This window comes from Oncorhynchus nerka, linkage group LG28, assembly GCF_034236695.1.
Source record: "Oncorhynchus nerka isolate Pitt River linkage group LG28, Oner_Uvic_2.0, whole genome shotgun sequence".
Lineage (NCBI taxonomy): Eukaryota > Metazoa > Chordata > Actinopteri > Salmoniformes > Salmonidae > Oncorhynchus > Oncorhynchus nerka.
In genome coordinates this window covers 81,196,274-81,216,608 of record NC_088423.1, presented here as the reverse complement: position 1 = coordinate 81,216,608, position 20,335 = coordinate 81,196,274, and the positions used below count along the sequence as shown (strand labels likewise).

Genomic DNA, 20,335 nt, shown 5'->3' with positions numbered 1-20,335 from the left:
CAGTAGTCTAGTGTGAGGGGTTATGGGAGGGGAAATGGTGTAACAGTAGTCTAGTGTGAGGGGTTATGGGAGGGGAAATGGTGTAACAGTAGTCTAGTGTGAGGGGTTATGGGAGGGGAAATGGTGCAACAGTAGTCTAGTGTGAGGGGTTATGGCGTGGGAAACGGTGTTGCAGTAGTCTAGTGTGAGGGGTTATGGCAGGGGAAACAGTGTTGCAGTAGTCTAGTGTGAGGGGTTATGGGAGGGGAAATGGTGTAACAGTAGTCTAGTGTGAGGGGTTATGGGAGGGGAAATGGTGTAACAGTAGTCTAGTGTGAGGGGTTATGGCGTGGGAAACGGTGTTGCAGTAGTCTAGTGTGAGGGGTTATGGGAGGGGAAATGGTGTAACAGTAGTCTAGTGTGAGGGGTTATGGCAGGGGAAATGGTGTAACAGTAGTCTAGTGTGAGGGGTTATGGGAGGGGAAATGGTGTAACAGTAGTCTAGTGTGAGGGGTTATGGCAGGGGAAATGGTGTAACAGTAGTCTAGTGTGAGGGGTTATGGCAGGGGAAATGGTGTAACAGTAGTCTAGTGTGTGGTAATAATGACAAGCGAACCTGGTGAGCTTTTTGTTCACATTGCCCTTTAAACGGAACCGAACCTTGGAATTCAAGCGAACCGAACTCAGACCACCTCTCAAGATGGTCTCAGTTTGGTTAGTTTCTGGGCTCTTTGAGGGGTTTGAGGGGTTTGAGGGGTTTGGAATGTTCACATTCCACAAGAAATTAAGCAAACTGCACTGAGGTCACAAAAATATATTATAAAATATTTTTTCCATTAATTAGTATTTTGACAAATTACATCAGATCTTTTCTCCTCAGATCTTTTTCAGAGCTAATCTGATTGGTCAAAAAATATTTGAATTGGGCTTCCTGTATAAATGCAGCCTTAGAGTAACCAGAGGTGCACATACAGTTGAAGTCGATAGTTTACATACACTCAGGTTGGAGTCATTAAAACCCCCTTTTCAACCACTCCACAAATTTCTTGTTAAAAAATGTATAGTTTTGGCAAGTCGGTTAGGACATCTACTTTGTGCATGACACAAGTCATTTTTCCAACAATTGTTTTCAGACAGATTATTGCACTTATAATTGACTGTATCACAATTCCAGTGGGTCAGAAATTTACAAACACTAAGTTAACTGTGCCTTTAAACAGCTTGGAAAATTCCAGAAAATGATGTCATGGCTTTAGAAGCTTCTGATAGGTTAATTGACATAATTTGAGTCAATTGGAGGTGTACCTGTGGATATATTTCAAGGCCTACCTTCAAACTCAGTGCCTCTTTGCTTGACATCATGGGAAAATCAAAAGAAATCAGCCAAGACCGCAGAATAAAAATTGTAGACCTCCACAAGTCTGGTTCATCCTTGGGAGAAATTTCCAAACGCCTGAAGGTAGCACGTTCATCTGTACAAACAATAGTACGCAAGTATAAACACCATGGGACCACGCAGCAGTCATACCGCTCAGGAAGGAGACTGTCTCCTAGAGATGAACGTACTTTGGTGCGAAAAGCGCAAATCAATCCCAGAACAACAGCAAAGGACCTTGTGAAGATGCTGGAGGAAACGGGTACAAAAGTATCAATATCCTCAGTATAACGAGTCCTATATCGACATAACTTGAAAAGTCGCTCAGCAAGGAAGAAGTCACTGCTCCAAAACCACCATAAAAAAGCCAGACTACGGTTTGCAACTGCACATGGGGACAAAGATCATACTTTTTGGAGAAATGTCCTCTGGTCTGGTGAAACAAATATAGAACTGTTTGGCCATAATGACCATCGTTATATTTGGAGGAAAAGGGGGAGGCTTGCAAGCCGAAGAACACCATCCCAACTGTGAAGCACGGGGGTGGCAGCATCATGTTGTGGGGGTGCTTTGCTAGAGGAGGGAGTGGTGCACTTCACAAAATAGAGGCCATCATGAGGTGGGGATAATTACGTGGATATATTGAAGCAACGTCACAAGACATCATTCAGGAAGTTAAAGCTTGGTCGCAAATGGGTCTTTGAAATGGACAATGACCCCAAGCATGCTTCCAAAGTTGTGGCAAAATGGCTTAAGGACAGCAAAGTCAAAGTATTGTAGTGGCCATCATAAAGCCCTAACCTCAATCCTATAGAACATTTGAGGGCATAACTGAACAAACGTGTGCGAGCAAGGAGGCCTACAAACCTGACTCAGTTACAGCTCTGTCAGGAGGAATGGGCCAAAATTCACCCAAATTATTGTGGGAAGCTTGTGGAAGGCTACCCAAAACGTTTGACCCAAGTTAAACCATTTAAAGGCAATGCTATCAAATACTAATTGAGTGTATGTAAACTTCAGACCCACTGGGAATGTGATGAAAGAAATAAAAGATGAAATAAAGCAATAATTATCTCTATTATTCTGCCAATTCACATTCTTAAAATAAAGTAATGATCTTAACTGACGGGGAATTTTTAATTCCCCTAAAACAGGGAATTTTTACTAGGATTAAATGTCAGGAATTGTGAAAAACTGAGTTTAAATGTATTTGGCTAAAGTGTATGTAAACTTCTGACTTCAACTGTATGAATGAGTAATGATTTGATATTGTAGCTTTAAATATCCACTGTGTGATGGGAATGGAGCTCTTCCTCAGCTGAGTGAACAGAGCACCATCCTAACTGCCTTCTTTCCAACGTGTTCTCCCCATGTCTCTCAGGGGCCATCACAGAGTAATGGCTGTATTACAGTGGTCTGTAAATGATCAGGGCTCTATAATAACCCTCTGACCTGGGTTCATCTGAATGCTCACACACACACACACACACACAGACAGAGAGAGAGAGAGACAGAGAGACAGAGAGACAGAGAGAGAGAGAGAGGGGGGAGAGAGGGGGAGTGAGTGAGAGATGTAGGAGAGGGGAAGTGAGTGAGAGAGGAGAGGGGGAGTGAGTGAGGAGAGGGGAGGGAGTGAGTGAGGAGAGAGAGAGAGAGAGAGAAGAGAAGAGAAGAAGAGTGATGGAGGAGAGAGGGGTGATGGAGGAGAGGGGGAGTGAGTGAGAGATGTAGGAGAGGGGAAGTGAGTGAGAGAGGAGAGAGGAGGAGTGAGAGAGGAGAGGGGGGGTGAGAGAGAGAGGAGAGGGGGAGTGAGAGAGAGAGTGAGAGAGTGTGAGTGTGAGTGTGAGAGTGAGAGTGAGAGAGAGAGAGAAAGAGGCAGAGAAAGAGCCAAAGCAAGCAACTGAGCCAGATATTGATCTGAGGTCAGTCTAATTATTCCTGTGGTGATATCTCTCTTGTGCTCATCATACTAAACCAACCTGCCTGCTCCACTCTGCTTTGCTCGGAGAGGATTAACAGGAGATGACACATACATTAGATGGCAAAAAGGAGAACAGAAATTCAGCAGAGCAAATACTTACAGTACAGAGCAAATCAAACACCTTAGAAATTATAGCAGTGCAATTTCCAATTTGTGCGTTAGTTAATAAACATAATACCAGAGTTCAAAAAGACATGTCAAAGTCAAACAAGTCCAAGAATGCAAATGACTTGGAAAGACTGATCTTAGATATTGCTGTGTTTTCTATACCCACTCCTGGCTAACATCTCCATGTAGACCCTGCAGTGGGCTGGGGATACGATTGATGTACTAAAAGATGAAATGAAGAAAGGGAGCTTTGGAAATGGTTTGATGTGTCAGTGTCGGAGGGATAGATACTCTTTATCATGATGCCGACTTCTCCAGACACAAAACGTGGTTGATTTAAATGGGCTGTATTTGGGAGAGAATGGCAGGTCACGTTGCCGAGAGACACGTTGCCGTGGACACTCTGTGCTCGTCCCAATGAGAGATAAGAGCTTAAGCTGCATATCAAAGGGTGTGCATGTAGAGAGCGTGGCACGGAGGACAGCTGTTGCCAGCCAGATCTGGGAGCCCACCGAGGCTCCATGGGGTGGGATGGAAAGGATCATCCCCCCTCCTTCCCCAATCCCCTGTCCTCCGACTCCCTCATCCCCACATTCAGCCACATCAAACAAACGCATACAAGGCACATCAAAACACACACACACAGACTAACGCACACACAAGCGGATAAAACAGCCCGAAATAAACCCAAACGCACAAACACCACAATGAGGAAATGTATGCAGAAAAAACACCACGGGCACAGAGGTCCAGCAGAAACAGATTCCAAGACAGATATGCGACCTGCGGTGGTTTAGATCACACATACACACTCCCTCCCTCATCCATATTCATCCAACACAAATACGCACAGCACAAAGCCACATAAAGGAGTCAGCAGACGTATTCTAGGGAACAGGTTCATACTTTAATGAAAGGGTATCTCCCTTGGCACAGTTCTGCTATCAAATAAATAAAGCAATTAATCAAAAACCGTCTATATAAACTAAACAAAGTCATGAAAAAGCCATTAGGGAAAAGAGAGAAAGGGTCTGGTCTGCTATTGAGGAACTGAACAGCAAGTGTTAGACATGTTTCATTTACAACTATCACCAAGAAGAAGTGAAGGAAGTGAGAGCGAGAGAGAGACAACTACCCTTCCCTGATAGCACTGATTGACACAGTGGATACTGTAGAGAAGTGACAATATAGTAGGCAAGTGTGATAGCTTGGCAAAAATACTGTATTTCTGCTCAGTCATTCAATTATTATAAATACGTTTATTCCTTCTACACGATACTGGTATAACCTTTCTGCAGTCCATATACTATATACATTAGTTTAACATGGAGATACATTAATTTGACAAAACTTAACTTAGTGGTGGAATACAGTGAGAAAATTAAATTCAGTCTTGTCTGTAAATACCAAAATTGAAATCATTTACAGATGGAGAAGTGGTGCAATACAGTGAGAAAATTAAATTCAGTCTTGTCTGTAAATACCAAAATTGAAATCATTTACAGATGGAGAAGTGGTGCAATACAGTGAGAAAATTAAATTCAGTCTTGTCTGTAAATACCAAAACTGAATACATTTACAGATGGAGAAGATACAGTGGGTCATTCTGGAGCAGAACTTTAGATGCCGGTGAAGCTGGAGTGTCCCTTTAAAGAGGCACAGTGCACTACTTTTGACCAGACCCTGGGCCCTGTTCAGAAGTTGTACATCATATAGGGAATAGGGCTGCATTTCAAAAGCACCACAGAGATATCTGTTCCAGCGGCTGCCCCACTAATACCACAGTACTCTAGAGGCACATGGCACCATTCATCTAGTGTCTGTGGTGTTGGGGGAAGATGGCGGAGGATTTGTAAGTTTAACTGAGGATGAGAACCCAAGCAGATCCCTGCCTATTAGCCATGGTGTCTGTCTGAGGGTGATCACTGCAGACACCTTCACACACACACACACACACACACACACACACACGCCTAATGAGGACCACCATGAAGGGAGACGCAAGCCCTCTGCCTCTCACTGGCTTGATATAGTCCCCAATGCAGCCACAAGCCATTTCCACCTGAAGCATGTCTATCCTATGGGCAGGTGCTAGTATCAACACCTGTACTGTTTAGCTGTGGTGTTGTCATGGTGTGAAGACAACAACATGAGTTACAGTATTGCGATGGGCCCTGTCAGATGGGGTGCTGCCATGCTAATCCAGACAGATGCTAGTGCCAAGCAGATTGCAGAGCGGCAGCATTCTAGGGGAGAGAGGGGCTGTGGAATGGGGTGCAGCTGCGTTCCCCTTGGGGGTGACTGTGTCCTGTGGTGAGGCCAGCCTGACTGGTGCCTCTGCTAATGCACAGCCTGCAGCTGTGTGAGGGAGTGCAGCACTGGAGCTCAGGACAAGCCTGGAATGCACCAGATTCCCCCAAATGACCCAAAACACACACTAATGGAAACTTGTAGTAAAAGCTCTAAACCTAGACATGACCCAGAGTGGAAAGTTGGCTTTGATGTCCACACACCTGGTGTAGGGGAATTAGTGAACTCTTCACACCTACTCACAACGCATAGCCAGTAGCAATGTCTATTAGCTCATACTGACTACCAATGTTCCCTCTCAGATGCGCGAGAGAGCAGGCATGCAGCTCCCCCAGGACTGCCGTGCAGAAGAAATATCAGCCCGCAAAGAGAAGCAAACTGTCTAGAGTTTTCCCCCATTAGTTAACACAATCAACGTTTCCGTTTACTGTGGGAATTGTGATCGAATCAATGCAATATTAGGCACTTTCAATGCAACATACCGAAACAAAACCATGCAAGAGATGTGTTGTAGGCAGAACGCATCGGAGTAGGATTTTATTGCATTGACAGGCACAACATAGGCCATACTCTACACAGACGGGTGGACCATAACCAATCAGAGCTGCAGTAGGCCTATATGCAAATAGACCATTGGCATATATGGATCTGTGCCATTTACTTTGAACTGTTTATACAGCATGAGTGGTGGTGAGTAGATGAATTTGTTATGAGATCAAAGCCAGAGCTGCATGTAGCAACATGTGTACCTGTGGTCATATCCTTCACTAGTTAGTGAGTTATTAGCCCAGTTATAGATCATTTCTAGTCAGCAATGGGGGACTGATTGCTTCCTACAAGAGCACAAAACATGTGCATTTCTAGACATCTTTGAAAAGCAAATTGCTTATTTATCTTAAACGGGCAGTGTAGCCAATAGGCAGAGGGTAGAATATTTTTGCCTGATTCTCTGTAATAATGGTATGTGAATAATGATGCTTTTCATTTTATAAAGTGGATTCTTGCATCAAACACAACATTTTCAATCACCTCCTTGTCTGAAGGACAAGTGGATAAACAGGCTAATGTCAAGCCCTACATGTAGTATTCAATAGTCTCATAGAATGTAGCCTACATTGAACACCACACACTGTCCGCTACTGTAGGCTAAACGATAGAACAGCTATTCCATGTTAACATATTATGGGGTGAATTGTCTCCATTGTTTTTGATGGTTGGCCAGTCAAGTAGGCCTACATTATTATCAAAAAGCCACAGTAGCCTACTTGACCACTGTTAAAGGTGTACCCTAATCGGGTACAGCCTCAGTGTTCACATTAAACGTGCTTCGTAAGTTGCACCGAATTTTCACAATGTTCAAGTTTGCTCAGCAGGCCTGAAATTTGCTCAGTGATGAAAAAAAATAGAGGGAACATTGCTGATTACAGTATTTTCCTCTTTACCCTGACCAGATGATACTCAGTCAGGAGCTCCTGGACTAGATGCAGGCATACCATAGTAACCTGTCCTAAACAGTGGTGTATGGCTCTGATGGTTCACCTAGGGTGGGAGAAGATCTGAGAGGTCCTGTGTGGTTGGAGCTGCCTACCCGACAGCAGGCCTTCAGCAGGGTGAGTTATGGTCCTGGTGGAGCCTGCGGGCAGGGCCTGGTGTCACCTCGCACCAGAGGAATGAGACAGACAGCTGAGAGCCTCCATCCCAGTCCAGCCAGCATCATAAACAGAGCCTTGTTGCCTGAGTGCTGGGGACACATGGCGTGATGGCGGCCTGGTGAAACAGGTGCTGACAGCTGGGGACAGGGGGATGCCTCATGAGGGGACAGCGGTTAGAGTCATGTGTTATGATCAGACCTGGAGGATCATGGGACTGCTGTGGATTGTCAACCACCACATACTTATGATTCAGCTAATGAGAAAGAGCCTTACTGTGAACTGCTGACCACAACGATTAGACAGACACTGTTCAGAAGGCAGAGATGTACTTGAGAAGGTGTACACTGACTATTGGTGTGAAAGAACTGTGTGTGGTGATATTAGGGGGAGTCAGAGTTGTATCTTTGATGGTCTAAATTGAATACATAGTGGTCTTTCAACAGGGTACATTGGGAAAATGGGGTTGAGTGAGAAATAAATGTAGATTGTTGATACAAACGTCACATTATAAATAAAGATTATAATGTTGATAATATATACAATATGTAGGTAAAAAATGTAGGAGCGTTTCAACACTACATTACTGCAGATTGTGTCATCTTTAAAAAATAAAACAAAATGTAACTGAAAAATAGCATCTGATTATTAACAATAATAATAACACCAACAATTCCATTAATAACACTAGAGGTAGCAGCTGATTACAGTCTTCTATTCTCACTGAACATTTCAACATCGTTCTCTCAGGGAGGGTCCTGTATTGCATGTGAGATTCAGGAGCTGGATGATCTTGTCTTCATCATATCCAGCCGATGCCTGTCAGCCCTCTGTTCTGACAGCCCAAAGTGTCTCCAATGCAACTGCACCCACAAGTGCTTTTCAAGTGGTTTTCAGTGGCGTCACAGCAGACAGGTAACACATGCTCTCACACACACTGTATATTCATACACACAAATCTCTCTCGCTCTCGCTCTCCAAACCAGACCCTCACCTCTCATTCCCCAAAACGTAGAGGTATGTGAGGATGGCCAGTATGGCTTCGTAAAGTCACCTAGTCCATCAGAGTAGAGGCTTTCAGAGAACCAGACAGACAGAGAGGGATGAGAGGAGTCCTCTGAAGGATTTACAGTCAAGTCTCTTTTCTCCTTCTGTTCCTCTCAGGCTCCCCTGTTACATCCCTCTGCTGTGTCCTGCTCCTGGCACACCTGAAGACCAAGACACTGTCCCGCTGCCTCACAGGGACTCTTCATGACTGGACAACCCCATAATAACCCTCTTCACCCTGCACCTCCCCCTGTCCTCCCCCTGTCTGTCCAACTACTCTTGATGTCCTGTCCTCTTAGCCCACAGGGCCATGCAAGACCCAACTCCCCCTAACAGTGACACAGTTCTGGCTGTGCTGTTGCTGTGCTGTGTGGGAGGGGCCTGTCTGTCTGTCTGTCTGTCTGTAGGATCTACTGGCCTGGCAGTGGAGCCAGGTTGAGGTGGGGCTGTGAGAAGGTGCTCTGGTGCAGCAGGGCAGGGAGCTGGCTGGCTGCCTCAGGACTGGTAGAAGTGGTGGTAGTGGTGGTGGTGTTCATGGTGGTGATGATGCTCGTGCCTTTGAACCATCTGGGCCAGCCCTCCTTCATAGAGGAGCACACTAGGTAGGACCCTCACCTGCTCCTTCTCCACCACAGGCCCCACTGGAGCCCCCAGGGCCTGGTACTGCTGCTGGCCCTCCCTGGCCCTCTGCTTGTGCCTGCGGTAGGGGGCTGAGGACTGGTGAGGGGGGGCCTGGCTGGGTAGGGCCGGGGGAGGTGGGGCCCCTCTGCTCCTCATCACCCTGCCTGTGGTGGTCTGTGTGGGGTGTGTCCGGCTGTGGGTCTTGGGGGAGCGCAGGGCGTGTTTACCTGAGTCTTTACTCGGTCGTGGGGGACAAAGGGTGTCAGGGCCTGGGGCGGCGCTGCTCTCCATGGCCACCTGTGAGCGACGGTGGTGGGAGTAGGTGTGGCCGTTCTCTGGTTCATGAGAGCGAGACCTGGTCTGGTTCGATGGTCGGGTCTGAGGCTCTGCTTTCACAGGCTCTGTGGTGGGGGCTGGAGAGGGGAGAAATACAGGTCAGGATAAATAACCCATGATGGGTCAATTGATAAATCACTAACTTCATTGAAAGACTGAGAACTCATAAACGTTAATATTACCAGTCCCAATACTATTTTACTTTTCCCATTTTTTCTGCTTTTTTTTTTTCACGGGACAAAGAGTATTTTCTTCTTTGAACTAGAGGGTGTCACACTAAAAAAAACTCCCCGTCAACACAGACATTTAAACAAAAGCAGCCCCATATTAAACAGAATTTAATTCACTTCATGATGAAGCCTGGCCCCTGATGACATATCGTATTGTGCCCCGGTGGGTCCAGATGTTTTACTGGCCAGACCTGCCTGCCTGTCTCCCTCCACTCAGGTGCTGGCGTAATGAAGGCCTCCCTCTATCTGGACACAGCTTCAAAGTACCCGGGTGCTGTGATCGGTCAGTGCCTCTAGTCTCCAATCTCTCCATCATCACCCCCCCCCAGACCAGCTCACCTGCTCCAAAGCGGGATGTGTAATTCTCGATGCCGGCCAGGTCGAGGTAGTGGTTCCTGCGCTCCAGGTTCTCATCCACACAGTGGCGCTGGCAGCCCTGACTCTGACCCTGCTGGGTCAAAACCTGGTGCTGGATAGTGTGGTGGTCACTGTGATGGCGCCTGGAGGGGAGAGAGATGCGACTTTACAACAGCTTGAAGCAGTATTTTAGCTCTTTTAGATGCATTGCAAAACATACATTCTGTCGGTGTCAAAAGAAATGTTGTTATTGGTGTCAAAAATGCACAGATACACATTATTGTCTTGTAAATCCTTGATGCAGGCTGTAAAACATCTGTTACCTGAGGAGGGCTCGAGACTTCTTCTCTGCACTTTTAAGGTCTTCAATGCACTTGTCAGTCTTGGTTCTGGGGTGGGGCATGTCTGTGAGAGAGTGAGCAGGACATTATCAAAAAGAACAGCCACACACACACACACGCACACACGCATGTCTATTTCTCTCAGAAGAAAGAAATCTTTGTTCACAGCCTTTTACTTTGAAGATCTATAAAAGAGAAAAAACAACAATGCTTCATTTATTTACTCCAGGCCTCATATAAGACAAAGAAAAAATATATACAGTACAAGTCAAAAGTTTGGACCCATCTACTCATTCAAGGGTTTTTCTTTATTTGTACTATTTTCTACATTGCAGAATAATAGTGAAGACATTAAAACTATGAAATAACACATATGGAATTATGTAGTAACCAAAAATATGTTAAAACGATCACAATATATTTGAGATTCTTCAAAGTAGCAACCCTTTGCCTTGATGGCAGCTTTGCACATTCCTTGCATTCTCTCAACCAGCTTCACCTGGAATGCTTTTCCAACCGTCTTGAAGGAGTTCCCACATATGCGGAGCACTTGTTGCTGCTTTTCCTTCACTCTGCAGTGCAACTCATCCCAAACCATCTCAATTGGGTTGAGGTCAGGTGATTGGGATGGCCAGGTCATCTGATGCATCACTCCATCACTCTCCTCCTTGGTCAAATAGCCGTTACACAGCCTGGAAGTGTGCTGGGTCATTGTTCTGTTGAAAAACAATTATATCACATCTGGTTTGTGCTTAGTGGGACTGGCGTAATGCTGCAGAATGCTGTGGTAGCCATGCTGTTTAAGTCTGCCTTGAATTCAAAATAAATCACAGACTGTGTCACCAGCATAGCACCTCCACACCACCTCCTCCATGCTTCAGGGTGGGAACCACACACGCAGAGAACATCCGTTCACCTACTCTGCGTCTCACGGCGGTTGGAACCAAGAATCTCAAATTTGGACAGGTTTCCACCAGTCTAATGTCCATTGCTCGTGTTTCTTGGCCCAAGCAAGTCTCTTCTTCTTATTGGTGTCCTTTAGTAGTGGTTTCTTTGCAGCAATTCAACCATGAAGGCTAGATTCACACAGTCTCTACTGAACAGTTGATGTTTCAATGTGTCTGTTTCTTGAACTCTGTGAAGCAATTTCTGAGGCTGGTAACTCTTCCTTTCTCGTTCCGGTCCTCATGAGAGCTAGTTTCATCATAGCGCTTGATGTTTTTTGGGACTGCACTTAAAGCAACTTTCAAAGTTCTTCAAATTTTCCCAGATTATCTGACCTTCATGTCTTAAAGTAATGATGGACTGTCATTTCTCTTTGCTTATTTGAGCTGTTCTTTTACCAAATAGGGCTATCTTCTGCATACTACACCTAACTTGTCACAACACAACTGATTGGCTCAAACGCATTAAGAAGGAAAGAAATTCCACAAATTAACTTTTAACAAGGCACACCTGTTAACTGAAAAGCATTCCAGGTGACTACCTCATGATGCTGGTTGAGAGAATGTGCAAAGCTGTCATCAAGGCAAAGAGTGGCTACTTTGAAGAATCTAAAATATGAAATATATTTTGATTTGTTTAACACTTTTTTGGTTACTACATGATTCCATATGTGTTATTTCATAGTCTTGATGTCTTCACTATTAAATAGTAAAAATAAAGAAAAACCCTGGAATGAGTAGTTGTGTCCAAACTTTTGACTGGTACTGTATATATAACCCAGAGTTTATTAATGAAGTGTGATATGTTGTGGTTTGAAATTAGCATGAAGACAGCTGAAATTAGTGTGAAGACTGACAGCTAATGTTTCGTTTTCAAAGCCTGCTTCTTTTGAATCCCTTGACGTTATAAATAGACACAACAACAGGAAGTAAACAAACAGGGCGTCATATTTTGTAGCAATTTAAAGGAAAATCTCAATGCTTGCTTACCAAGTCGTCAGTTAGAAAAGTTACATGGAATGTAGCTATATTTTACCGACAGCTCTGAGAAGTGGGGGGTGAGGGAGAAGAAGAAACACTTTGGAGAAAAATAAAATGGTTGTGGTTATCAAAAGGAGTTGGTGCATCTCTTAAGGTTTCTTTCAGAGTGTTTGAAGGCACTGGAGGGTTCTCAGCTCTGTCACTACTCCCATCATTAAAAATGAACCCCATTGTGCCGGAGAGCAATGGATGAAGACACGGGCAGAGAGAGAGCGAGAGAGCGAGAGAGCGCGAGAGAGCGAGAGAGTGAGAGAGAGAGAGAGAGAGAGAGAGAGAGAGAGAGAGAGAGAGAGAGTCTGACATGCCTGAAGCAGGTGCCTTTCCGCATGACAACAAACAAGACTCTGGATGTGCTGACAGCAGAACAGTCAAGTAGGGGAGCCCAAAGAACACCGCTCTCTCCCCTTCCCTACCTCTTCTTCCCCCTCTGTCTCCCCATCCTCCCTCCCCCTTCCCAGCCCTGTGATCCTCCCCCAGCCTGGTGGTTACCTGCGGGGCCCTGAGTGCAGCTCCGCCAGCGCTGGCTGGAGTCGGGGGCCACAGAGAGCTTGACCCGCAGTGTCTTGCTGCTGCTGGGGGAATGGTTGACCGATGTGTCCACCACCTCATAGATGGTGTGGAGCAGGCTGGTGATGTCCTGAGGGGAAGGGAGAGCGCGAGATGGTCTTTGTTAGTGTACAGCCAACAACTCAGTTACTGTAGTCTGTTACAGGAAAACAGGAGAGATGAAGAGAAGTACATGCTGAGTTGTCAGTTGTTTTATTTCAGTGTTCCACCTGTAAAGTGATCAGGCAGAGAGTACAAATATAGGATAAATGCATGACAAGATATGTCTGGGAGGTGGGAGGAGAAGTGCTAAAAGATGAAATGATGCACAACCCACTCTATAGCAGCTCTGTTCTTAATAGAGCCTCCATTACCCTTTCTCTCTGTAGGCTTTCTGTGTAACTTTGGAAATGGTTCAATTAAGAGCTTTTAAAAGTATTCTCCCTCTCAATATCTCTCTCTTTCTCGCTCTTTGAATGAGTCGAGTAGCTGAGGGCCATAGCACAGACCTTTGCCTCAGGGCTAAGAGTCAGACATAGACAGAATAAGAAAGAGAGAACATAAGAGGGAACATCCTGTAGGGTGGGATTCCTGTAGAAAGGCTGAATAACATCCACACACAAAGTCCGTGAGCATAGAGCAGACATCTGAAATCTGCACTCGCTTAAGTCTTTAAAAGCCTGTTCAGGAAGAGAGCAACATGAACATCCACAGATGGATCAATAGCATAGTATGTTTAATTATACATATTTCAAGTCTTGTTAGCATTTTCCCTCTGAAGGTAATTACTGCATTTCTACTAATGTTCCCTGGACTGTCACTGCTGAGAAAAGGGGCTTACAAAACCACTCAGAAATAGGGACCTTTTTGGGCCTGTTAGCCTAGCTTCTGCTCTCGCTCCTCTAAAACGTCCAAATGCCTGCATTCCTATTGCCTTGCCTCTCTCTCAATGCAACATAAAGGCCTATTATGAGCTCTTTGGGGACTGGCTCCAGATACCGTTTCAAACGCTAAGGCGTAAAAAAAAAAGCTTCCTATGTCACTTTTAGTTTTCCATTTTTTTCATACGTCTGAAGAAATAAAGAAAGGGAGCTGGAGAAGAAAGCCATTTCCTTCTTCTTCTTTTTGTGTGAGCTGCCGCCTGCCGTCTCATGTGCCGCGGGGCCATGGGCGATGCCAGAGAAACTGGAGATCCAACCATCCCACCACACAGAGGACGGCTTCTGTCTCTTCACACCGTTTCAACTCAGCTCTCCAAAAATACAGGCCTCTCTGACTGCACTGCTCAGATCTTTACAAGGCAGCAGCCAGCCACTAGGTATCTATCGCTGGGAAGGAAAAAGTCTCTTTGGTTCCTAGTGGCTGTATTATTGAAATGGATGAATGTAACTTCATCTGGTTGTGTCTCCCTTAGTCTATGTATGTATGTATGTATGTATGTATGTATGTATGTATGTATGTATGTATGTATGTATGTATGTATGTATGTATGTGTATGTGTGTGTGTGTATGTGTGTGTATGTGTGTGTGTGTGTGTGTGTGTGTGTGTGTGTGTGTGTGTGTGTGTGTGTGTGTGTGTGTGTGTGTGTGTGTGTGTGTGTGTGTGTGTGTGTGAAAGAGGAAAAGATCATGGGCGGGGAAAGGAAAGTGCCCTGTTATGTGTTAGAGTCTGTTTGAATATAAAATGTGTTTGAACCCTCACCTCTCTGGTGACCTTGCCATTGTTGTCAAAATCATACAGCGTGAATGTCCACTCCTGTCTGTTGTCTTCCTCTACAGAGACGGCACACTCAAGCTCCTGAAACGAATCGCATTGCCATATAAGTATCAATACATTCACGACTGTGTGCAAGTGTGCCTCCTTCCATCCCTGAAAGAGTATTATATTGTCGCTCTAGTTCTTCCCAGAAGCACTAATAAATGGTCCATGTTGGTGGTTCACAGTTCAACTTCACACTCACTTCCAACTGGAGCTGTTTCTGTGTGCCTGTGGGCGCCTGGTTCGCTCTCCCCTGCATCTTCTCCTCCACACAGCAACTGTCCACCGTCTTCTCCGGGGGCAGAGCCACTGTAAGAACAGACACGCAACCAAATGATCAAATACAAGTTTACTGGTCGCGTACACAGTTTAGCAGATGTTGTAGCAGGTGCAGTGAAATGTTAATGTTACTAGCTCCTAACAATGCAGTAAAATGTCAAAGAAAATGTAAGGAAAGAAAATACAAAAAAAGACAAGAAATCAACAACGGTGGGATGAATCTGATTGACAACCCAAATAGCACTGTAGGGAGAATGTACACAAGATCAACTAAGAATGATATGTACAGCAGTAGATATGTACAGCAGTAGATATGTACAGCAGTAGATATGTACAACAGTAGATATGTACAACAGTAGATATGTACAGCAGTAGATATGTACAACAGTAGATATGTACAACAGTAGATATGTACAACAGTAGATATGTACAGCAGTAGATATGTACAACAGTAGATATGTACAACAGTAGATATGTACAACAGTAGATATGTACAGCAGTAGATATGTACAGCAGTAGATATGTACAGCAGTAGATATGTACAACAGTAGATATGTACAGCAGTAGATATGTACAGCAGTAGATATGTACAACAGTAGATATGTACAGCAACAGTAGATATGTACAACAGTAGATATGTACAGCAGTAGATATGTACAACAGTAGATATGTACAACAGTAGATATGTACAACAGTAGATATGTACAGCAGTAGATATGTACAGCAGTAGATATATTACAGTAAGCTACGTCAAGAATCCAGTGTATAAATAAGCATAAGGCACAGACACAAAATACTCCTGGGCTTGGATGCACATCATTGCCATGGGAAAGTGCTAGCATAGCCCCAGGAATGGGAGAGGAGGTGGAGGAATAGAACATGGAACTGAACAGACATAACATGCCCTACATGCCAACAACAGGACATGATGCTACTGTATAATGTGGCTTAAGATATTACATTCTAAAGTGGGAACATCATCTGATCTGAACATCAAAGAACCCCGTGGGAGCCCTGCCTCGGTCTCTGTGCCCACTGTAGCTGAGCTCATAATGCTGGATGTTTCACTGAGTATTATAGCTTCCAGACATATAGCCCAGACAGACAGCGTCCATAGGGAGGCCTCACCTCGTCTGTCACACACACATCCTATTCCACCGCTACGCACATCCTCATCAACAGTAGGCCCCAACTACAGTATCAAACCTGTATAGTGTATGTCAGCCCACCAACATCTCCTACTGTAACATGTCACAGTCCTTTCATATCCTCTCATCACATCCGAATCCAACTAAAACCTCTGAGATGTTTCAGACCTGGGTACTACAAATTAAAAAGAGACTGATAGGCCAAGGGCAGAGGCCATGAATACACAGAGTCACTCCATGGGTCCAAGTAGTGCACTATTTACGGAATAGGGTGGCATTTCATTGGGACGCAGTTGGTGGCCATTTGGTTTTGCTTGTGCTCCTGCCTGACCAATCAGGATCAGGAGATGGCTGGGTTACTGCGCATGCACACACACACACACACACACACAGCCCCCCCCCCCTCAACCCCCTCCCCCCTGTTGCACTTTGAAGTTCCATTCTCAAACCTTTTGGCCAAGGATCAGACCAGACGGCTGTAAAACAGAATCACTAATTAATTAAGCCAAGTCAAATCTGAAACAGCGTTTGTTGTGGTCGCCAAAGGAGCAGACAGACAGACACAACAGCCTCGTTCTCTTTCCTCCGTATCCAAGCAGATCAATCATGTCTGTCCCGTCTCATGTCCTCTCGGCTGCAGGCACAATGAAAGGCAGCGTCCCGGGGAGCAAAAACTTTTTGAAGGAGGAAAATTGAACCCCGTCTTTGATCATCACAGATGCTCAAAGGTACCATTGTGCCATGCGAGGGGGCAAATCTGTTGGGTAACAAGCCCAATGTGGAGATGGTGATGCTTATCTCCAGGCTAATGAAAAGACCCAGAGGAATACTGTAGGCTATGTCCAAGAGGGCACCCTATCCCCTATGTAGACATAATCTGCTATCTCCCTCTCAGACCTCTCAGACGTCACTGAAATACAGTAGGCCTGCTCTTCATGAGTGGAACTAAATGCTGCCAGAGGATTGGCTGGTGATCTGATGGGAGTGGAGGAGGGGCTGGGCTGGCACTCTCAAAATGCCATCATGCCTGATCCAACAGCCCTGCCATTACACACACACAAGACCGCTGTCACTCACTCTCAGACCATCCACACAGAAGTGAAAGCTGAGAGTCACGCAAGTGTGACCAGACACAGAGATACAGGTTTATATAGCTGATTGAGTTATCTAAGCCTCAGTTAATGGCCTTGTGAAAACTACATTTGAAAAGGCACAGAGGACGTAACTGCAAGATCCAAAGAGTCAAAACACACTACCATCCTGGATCCCTTTTGCTTCATCCCGCTTTGCAATTTTGCAAGCAAGTTATTTTTTAATCCTCACAAACTTTCTTTGAAAATGCTTACTGAAGCCCTGAGGAAAGACAAGCTTTCATATGTGCTTTGGCCTAACGATCATCCGTAACCTCTCTCTGGCTCTCTATGTCTGTCCCTTTCCCCTTCAACAAACCACTTTCTTTCCAGGGTTATAAAGAATCAAGAAGCCGGAATGCTCCATAAAGGCTTTCATTCATGTTTAAATGTGATTTAAGCAATGAACCCCCAGGTCTAAAGAAGAATTGTACCAAATGGAAATCAAGAACTACTTTAATAATAAGATGTCTCTCATAAGTTCTTACTGAAATGTACAACAAATTGTACTTTTACAGAGTCTGTAAGAGAACCATGGTGTTTCTACTCTTCTGAGAATGAGGGGAAGAGAAAGGGACCAAGATGGCTCCGAAGCGGACACACGGAGGGATTTTGACATGGACAAGGTCTGGTGTGTGGTCATCTAACATTATCATAGCTACATGTTCCATAATAGGTTGTATTCATTGTGCTTTTCACCAGCTCTTTAGGCACGTTTATGAGGAGAAGACAGTGATGAGGCAGTCATTGAAAATAAGAATTTGTTCTTAACTGACTTGCCTGGTTAAATAAAGGTTCAAAAATAAAAAATAAATTAAATGAGGACCAAAGCATACCTGGCCCACCCCTTAAAATAAACCAGCCTGAACTAGCTCAACTCAACGACAAAACTAGCCAGCCGAGACACCCTGACCCACATATCTGGCCTGGTCCCATCCCAGTCTCCCCTGCTGCCAGTTAGGTAGCACAACAGAGCTCTGGGTTGGTCCCATTCCACTCTCCCCTGCTGCCAGTTAAGTAGCACAACAGAGCTCTGGGCTGGTCCCATCCCAGTCTCCCCTGCTGCCAGTTAGGTAGCACAACAGAGCTATGGGCTGGTCCCATCCCAGTCTCCCCTGCTGCCAGTTAGGTAGCACAACAGAGCTCTGGGCTGGTCCCATCCCAGTCTCCCCTGCTGCCAGTTAGGTAGCACAACAGAGCTATGGGCTGGTCCCATCCCACTCTCCCCTGCTGCCAGTTAGGTAGCAAAACAGAGCTCTGGGTTGGTCCCATTCCACTCTCCCCTGCTGCCAGTTAAGTAGCACAACAGAGCTCTGGGCTGGTCCCATCCCAGTCTCCCCTGCTGCCAGTTAGGTAGCACAACAGAGCTCTGGGCTGGTCCCATCCTAGTCTCCCCTGCTGCCAGTTAGGTAGCACAACAGAGCTCTGGGCTGGTCCCATCCCACTCTCCCCTGCTGCCAGTTAGGTAGCACAACAGAGCTCTGGGCTGGTCCCATCCCAGTCTCCCCTACTGCCAGTTAGGTAGCACAACAGAGCTCTGGGCTGGTCCCATCCCAGTCTCCCCTGCTGCCAGTTAGGTAGCACAACAGAGCTCTGGGCTGGTCCCATCCCAGTCTCCCCTGCTGCCAGTTAGGTAGCACAACAGAGCTCTGGGCTGGTCCCATCCCAGTCTCCCCTACTGCCAGTTAGGTAGCACAACAGAGCTCTGGTACTCTTTTCAGATGAAGGGGGAGGCCTTTCACCCTGATTCTTTAATCCAAGATCACACCACACAGGGGGAAAACAGAATAGATGGAGGTGGGTTGCAAAGCACAGAGTGGGAGGGGAGGGCCAAGGAGAAGGTAGGTAAAGGGGGGAGAGAGGAGCTGGGGGAGGGGTTCCATACATCCACCTCATCAGCACATTTCAGGAGCTTTGGGGGGGGTCATACCTTCTAAACGGTAATGTTCATCACTGATCCCCTCTGCACACGCCTTGTCCAACACATCCTGGAGAAAGAGAAACAGAAACACATTTATTTTAGTGTATTTGTCACGGACCAAGCACAACAAATATATATTCCACCAGATTTAGCTACAGAGTTTATTTCCATGTTTGTTGTCATACATACAGTAAAGAGGAAGAGTAGTCACCATATAAACAAACTATTCTAGATGGACACTGGAGATCTACATTAGAGCCGCCAATACATACTGACATGGCTAAATCCAAATGACAGTATTCAGCTCTATATACACTGTATATGTTTGACAACTGTGAGTTGAAGCTGAGCAGAACCATAAAGTTAGAGAAGACAGTACTGTAATTGAAGAATCTAAACAGAGTGAGCGTATGACTGACTGTCACTGACACACAGTACTGGAGTTGGTCAAAGAACGGCCTCAAATCACTGGTCACAATCTTCTTGTGGGGAATTGTGGGTTGTCTGTGAGGTTATTTCCGTGACGGGGTCTATCGTCATTGGGGGTAGCGATACGCTGGTGGGATTGTTTTTTCAGTCCACCCGACCCGAGCCCCTCCTGGCAGCCGTGTCTGTGAGTGCATACCAATGGGACTGCGTGATATGTGAGCACAGGGCTTCACCATGGAAAATGCCAACTCAGGTGTCTCTGTGGCATTACAGTCATCTGGCCCAATAACCATTACACACACACACCCCTGATCTGAGAGTTCTCTTTCACACACACCCCTGATCTGAGAGTTCTCTTTCACACACACCCCTGATCTGAGAGTTCTCTTTCACACACACCCCTGATCTGAGAGTTCTCTTTCACACACCCCTGATCTGAGAGTTCTCTTTCACACACACCCCTGATCTGAGAGTTCTCTTTCACACACACACCCCTGATCTGAGAGTTCTCTTTCATACACACCCCTGATCTGAGAGTTCTCTTTCACACACCCCTGATCTGAGAGTTCTCTTTCACACACACCCCTGATCTGAGAGTTCTCTTTCAGACACACACCCCTGATCTGAGAGTTCTCTTTTACACACATCGGAAAAAGCTCTCGCTCTCTCTCGCTCTGGTATAGACATACATAATAATGAAAACTCTCTCACACCATAAACCTACAGAGATATAAACCCAGAGACATACTAACTACATTATAAACACAGTACACCCTATCCTTTGTGTGAAGTACCTACTCCAGC

The 20,335-nt window shown here is 45.5% G+C and overlaps 1 protein-coding gene across 1 annotated transcript in view; it reads right to left on the bottom strand.

Moving 5' to 3' along the window:
* Positions 1-4,328: 4,328 nt before the first annotated feature.
* LOC115113771 (protein naked cuticle homolog 1-like) overlaps positions 4,329-20,335 on the bottom strand; it is a 41,234-nt gene continuing 25,227 nt past the window's right edge. The window contains exons 4-10 of the mRNA XM_065013174.1: positions 19,112-19,169; positions 14,827-14,933; positions 14,568-14,663; positions 12,809-12,956; positions 10,317-10,398; positions 9,976-10,136; positions 4,329-9,483 (exon numbers count right to left, since the gene is read on the bottom strand). Of these exons, the coding sequence (XP_064869246.1) occupies positions 8,945-9,483; positions 9,976-10,136; positions 10,317-10,398; positions 12,809-12,956; positions 14,568-14,663; positions 14,827-14,933; positions 19,112-19,169 (1,191 nt within the window). The 3' untranslated portion in view covers positions 4,329-8,944. The remainder of the gene's footprint in view (positions 9,484-9,975; positions 10,137-10,316; positions 10,399-12,808; positions 12,957-14,567; positions 14,664-14,826; positions 14,934-19,111; positions 19,170-20,335) is intronic.